Below are 5590 nucleotides of genomic sequence, written 5' to 3' on the forward strand. Positions count from 1 at the left end.
GGGGATTGAACTCAGTCCCTTGTGCCTGCCAGGGAAGCACTATTTCCACTGAGCCATCTCCCTGGCCCTTCTTATAAATTTTTTTTTAAATGTATTTGGTATGGGATCTCACTATGCAGCTTGGACTCATAATGATCCTCCTGTTTTCAGCCTCCCTAGAGCTGGGATTATAGGTATGCGCCACCACATTTGGATTATCTTGTATTTTCTTATGAATTTTAGGTTCACTTGTCAATTTCTATAAAATGGCATTTGGAATTTTGGTAGATGCTGTACTAATCTTTAGATATCTTCCCACACATGAACATGGAATTTTTTCCCATTTATTTAGATATTCTTTAATTTATTATAAGGACTTTTTTAAGGTTCATTGTGTGGTAAAAGTTGTTCAGTTATTTTGGCAAATTGATCACTGAGTATTTCATTCCTTTGATGTGACTACATGCATAACTCCTTTTTAAAAATTTGTGCTGAGATTATTCATTGCAAATGTAGAAATACTGTATAGAGAAAGAATTGATTTGTGTATGTTGATTATCCTGCCACCTTGCTGAGTCTATTTATTTATTAATTCTAAGTTAGAGGTGGGAAATGCTTTAGGGTTTTCTATACCCAAGATGGTCTGTGTATGGCGAGGCTCTGGGGAGAAGGAGCAAGGGGACGGGTGGAGAAAGGGAGTGAAACGACCCAGATGTGATCTGTATATGAACAAACTCACCAAGATGAATACAATTAATAAATATCAGAAACATATTAAAAATTTAAAAAATGAAAACATAGCGCTTCTAATATTCCAGTATTTTATTTAATAAAGGATTGTATAATGTGTGGGAAGAGACAATGTTGCCTCATCTTTCCTACCTGAATGTCTGATTTCTATTCTAATAGGCGGGCTGGGAACTCCAGTATAGGAGTGAGTAGAGGGGTGTCTTAGTGACTTCTCTCATTGCTGAGACAAAATACCCAAAACCTAAAGTTAGAGGAAGGACGATTTATTGGAGCTCACAAGCTGTAGAGGTTTCAGTTCATAGTTGGCTGACTCCAAGGCGAGATCACGGGACAGAGGGGGCATCACAGAGGAGAGGCAGCTCCTACTAGGCAGAGGCCCACGAAACAGTGAAGTAATGAAGAAGCAGTAACGAGAGACAAGTGGCAAGCACAGCCCTCTCCGTGTCTTGTATTCTATCCGGCCTACCTGCCCCTAAGGTGGGTAGCTCTCACGGCCAGGCCTGGGCAGCCTTAACGCTAACATCACAAAATGAAACAGTCCCAGCATCACATACACCAGCTCCAGCCACCTCCCCAAACTTCCACTTCTGACCATATGAAGCTTTGGGGGATCTCTAGACACAAACCATAACAAGGGCTGTGAGCAGATGCCCTTGCCCTGTTCTTTGCCTTGGCAGGAAAGAACCAGCCTTTCAGTATTAATATGGCCAGTTGCAGGGTTTTTTGGATACCATTTATTAGGTTGAGAAACTGCTTTCTGTTCTTTGTATGTTGAGCTTTTTGTGATGAAGGGATATTGGATTTTGTCAGATGTCTTGATTTATTCTTTTTTTTTTTTTTTAATCTGCCCTTGTTGGCTTATACCTCATGGTGGAAAACAGACAAAAAATAACTAAGAAAAATATTTGAGCAACTCATGCTGAGCCTGGAACTAGCAGGCCCTTAGTAAAAATGTATTGCCATAGAGAACAAATGAACATGACATGTAGATGAACCACATCAGTTAAACAGCTCAGATTTGGAGTGACGTGGTTAAATTATAGATGAGTGGAGAATAACAAGAAGGGTGGGCCATTTAGGGAAGGCTTTATGAAGGGTGTAGATCTTGGACAACAGGTAGAATTTAATTAAATAGTAAAGGGTCATTCTGAGTTGGGACTATGGGAGGAACAACATGCACAGACCCACAAGTGGATCATTCATTTGGGATAGATTGGCTGGAGAGCTGTGAGCAGTAATAATGCAAATGTAAGTTAAGGCCAGGCATGGAGGATTCTAAGTAAAGGAATTCATGTAAAGGAACGTTCCTTTTATATGATTTGGAATGGTATCTTGAAACTTTTAAAGCCAAAGAATGACATAATCAAATTGTATCTAGTAATGTGTTAAGGGGTAATGGTAGGAGGCGACACAGCCAAGGGTAGACCTGTCAGAAGTAGTATGGTCACTAGGAACTAGGGAAGAATGGAATTACATGTAGATAGAAAGGATAGACGGATGTGAGAGACATTTTAATGGAAAAAGTGGGGGCATTTGGTGGCATACAAATGGATAGAGACTGAGATGAGTGTAATTTTTTTTTCTTCTTTTTTCCTTTGGTACTGAGGATTGAACTTGGGAGTTTGAGCTTGCCAAGCAGGTGCTTATGCCACTGAGCTATATCCCTGGCCCTCAGGAGACTATAATTTAAAGCTGTGTCCACCCCTACATTACTGAGCACAATGACAAAACCATGATCAAATAAGAAGTTGGAAACAGATCCCTTCTGAAAGAGGCACACTTGGAGAACAGTGAAGTCAGTGTGTTAGCAGGAGCTCCAGAGAGCAGGGGTGGAATTTTCCTCAGCATCCAAGTTCCCAGGAAACTGGGCCCATGAGATTGGTGGTTGTCAGAAAGTTTTCAAATCGCTGAACACAGGGCAGCTAGTACAGGGTCAGGACCAAAGGTTGCTGACCCAGTGTCTTGCTCCCAGGCTTAGAGGATAAATCAGGGGCAAGTAAGATTGTTGACTTCAGGCCAAGAAAGTCACTGTAGGGATAAATTTGAAGATATGCTGGGCTAAAAGGAGGAATTAAACTTGGCTAGGTCTGCAAAAGAAGTCGGACAGTGGCTGAAAATCAGTTATCTCCAGGAGGACATAAGGAAGAAAGGGATACAGGGTCAGAGAAGTAGGGGAGGAAAGGAGAAAAAAGAAAGGGAAGGTGGGAGGAAGGAAAGAAGGAGAAATACTCAATGCCCAAAATTAAGGGAAGAGAGGTTTATTTAGCTCACAGTTAGTGGAGGTTTCAGCCCATAATCAGCTGGGTCCAAGGCAGGATGGTGTGGCAAAGGACAACAGTTCTTGGCAGAAAAGACAACAATAGCTACGACAGCAGAAGGGGCAACAAAAGGGGGACAAGACAGGGGAGCAAGACTCTTTCCTTCCCTTATGTTGTGTGCAGGCTACTCACCCCAGGGCGAATGTGGCACTCACACCCATAATCCCAGCATTGGACCATGACTCAATCACAAATTCTAGAAGCCCACCCCATGAAAGCATGAGACTTCGGGGGAGATCTAGGTATAAACCGTAACGGTGATGAACAGGATTGGATCATGCTCCACAATTCCACTGTCTTGCTGCCTCATCACAGGCCTAGAGGTGGCCCTCACAGACCTCCAGAGCTCCTGGAACAATGTGTACCACCACACAGAGGACATGAGTGTGGACCACCTCCTTGTTCGCCGGGGCCAGGCCTTCAACATCACCCTGTACTTCAGAAACCGTGGCTTTCAGCCAGTTGTGGACAATATCATCTTTGTGGTTGAGACTGGTGAGACCCTTCCTCAGTTAGCTCACAAGCAGTGTGTGTGTGTCTCTGTGTGTGTGTGAGAGAGAGAGAGAGAGAGAGAGAGAGAGAGAGAGAGAGAATGTGTGTGTGTGTGTGCCTAGAAGGATCTTAGAGAGTGGGCTGGGCTGGGAAGTCACCAGAGACGATGTCAGCTCTACTTTTCTCCCAGGACCCCTGCCAGACCCAGCCAAAGGGACTCGGGCAGTGTTCAACTTGGGACACCATGGTGGCCCACACTCCTGGATCGCCCTGCCAGAGACACAGGGGGACACCTCCCTGGAAGTGAGCCTGTGTGCCCCGCCCTCGGCAGCTGTGGGTCGGTACTTGCTGAAACTTCACATCAATTCCTTCCAGGGATCAATCACAGCCTACAAGCTTGGGGAGTTCATCCTGCTCTTCAATCCCTGGTGCCCAGGTGAGCCTGAGGCCTATGGGGGCTCCATCTCTGGCGCACACAGCAGGGCTTGAGGGTTTCAGGTCCTCCTCCCTGGCCACCACAACACTGCACCTTAACTGAGGCAACCATCCCAACTACCAACCACCCTGGCAGGGAGACCTCACTATGTATTTATTTAGAATCTTTAAATTAAGAGACCAATAATCTTTACCTAAGTAGAACATTATTATAATTAAGTTCCACCACTGTTATTATAATTAAGCTCTCTTCATCAAAAATTTTGAACTTTACTTAAGTTTTCATTTTCTTTTTTCTTTTTAATGTATTTAGTACATGGTCTCCAGGGTCTCACTACGTAGATTGGACTTGTAGTGATTCTCCTGTTTCCAGCCTCCCAAGTGCTGGGATTACAGGCACATGCCACCACGCCCAGTCTCAGTCAACATCTCAGTGCGCCCCAGATGTGGGGCCAGCATGGCACACTGGGGATTGAACTCCCTTTTTTAATTTTTTTGAGACAGGGTCTCTCTAACTTACTAAATTGTCCAGGCTGGGAAGGAACGTGCAAGTCCCCCAACTCATTCCTGGAATGCTTGGTGTGCACCACTATGCCTAGCAGAATTTTTTTTTTTAATTTTCTGTATTTGGTACAGGGTCTCACTACACAGCTCAGACCCATAGTGATCCTCCTGTTTCAGCCTCCCCAGCATTAGGATTACAGGTGTGCGCTACCACACCTGATCCTGGTGGCTGGCTTGACACGCTCAGGGCAGGGCTGGCAGAGCATGTGGTACCAAGGATTGAACCGGGGTCCTTACGTTTGCCAAAGCAGGCACTTAGACAGCTGAGGTATCTCCACAGCCCCTACATTGAATTTTTGAAGAATGAAGTAAACCAGAAAACAGGAAGGAACAAAAAATAGGAAGAGAGGGAAGGAAAAAAGAGGAAAAAACATAAGGTGAAAAGTAAAACCTCTCAGTCTTCAAGTTCTATTATCCAGTAGAAACACTAGAAACACACAAGCACAGCCTTATGAAAGATTCTATACTTCATCAAATATGCCTCTGTGTATCTATGACACATATTGTGAGTGGGATTTTAGAAACACATGTTAAATTTAACTTGTACTTCCATGTAAGTATTCAAATGTAGACATATTTTCCTTCTGAACATTTTCCTTAATGTTTGCAATCATTCCACTGCTTGGATATACTAAATATTTATAAGCAGGTCCCTATTCCTGGGTGCTTGCGCTGTTTCCAGTCATTGTCTAGTATGAACACAGCTGCAGCAAGTATCCCTGCGCCACCTGTCTCACAGGTCCTGTCCTCTAACCCTGACTGGGGTCAAGGGTAGATATGTGGATGAATCTGAGGACAAGAGGAAGCACAGGTCAGGAGAGAGGAGTGGGAAGAAGGGGGGAAGATTTGCGAGGGCGCGGGTCTGCTGCACTTGAGGCAGGGGCCAGACTCATCGAGTCTTGCTTCTGCCTTACCGTGAGGCTGAGCCTCTTCCCATCCTCCTCATTTTATAGGCTCTCGGACCTTATCCTGAGGAGGGCTGCTAGGTCACTTTGGCACCCAGGACCCCAGCTAGGTTCTGATACTACCACCTCCTACCTCCCATTTTCAGA

At 44.6% G+C, this 5590-nt stretch overlaps 1 protein-coding gene across 1 annotated transcript in view; it reads left to right on the forward strand.

The window, feature by feature from the left end:
- The first annotated feature begins 3307 nt into the window (after positions 1 to 3307).
- Tgm5 (transglutaminase 5) overlaps positions 3308 to 5590 on the forward strand; it is a 29694-nt gene continuing 27411 nt past the window's right edge. The window contains exons 1-2 of the mRNA XM_004623501.3: positions 3308 to 3542; positions 3730 to 3975. Coding sequence (XP_004623558.3) covers positions 3308 to 3542; positions 3730 to 3975 — 481 coding nt within the window. The remainder of the gene's footprint in view (positions 3543 to 3729; positions 3976 to 5590) is intronic.

Source organism: Octodon degus, unplaced genomic scaffold (assembly GCF_000260255.1).
Source record: "Octodon degus isolate 3935 unplaced genomic scaffold, OctDeg1.0 scaffold00002, whole genome shotgun sequence".
Lineage (NCBI taxonomy): Eukaryota > Metazoa > Chordata > Mammalia > Rodentia > Octodontidae > Octodon > Octodon degus.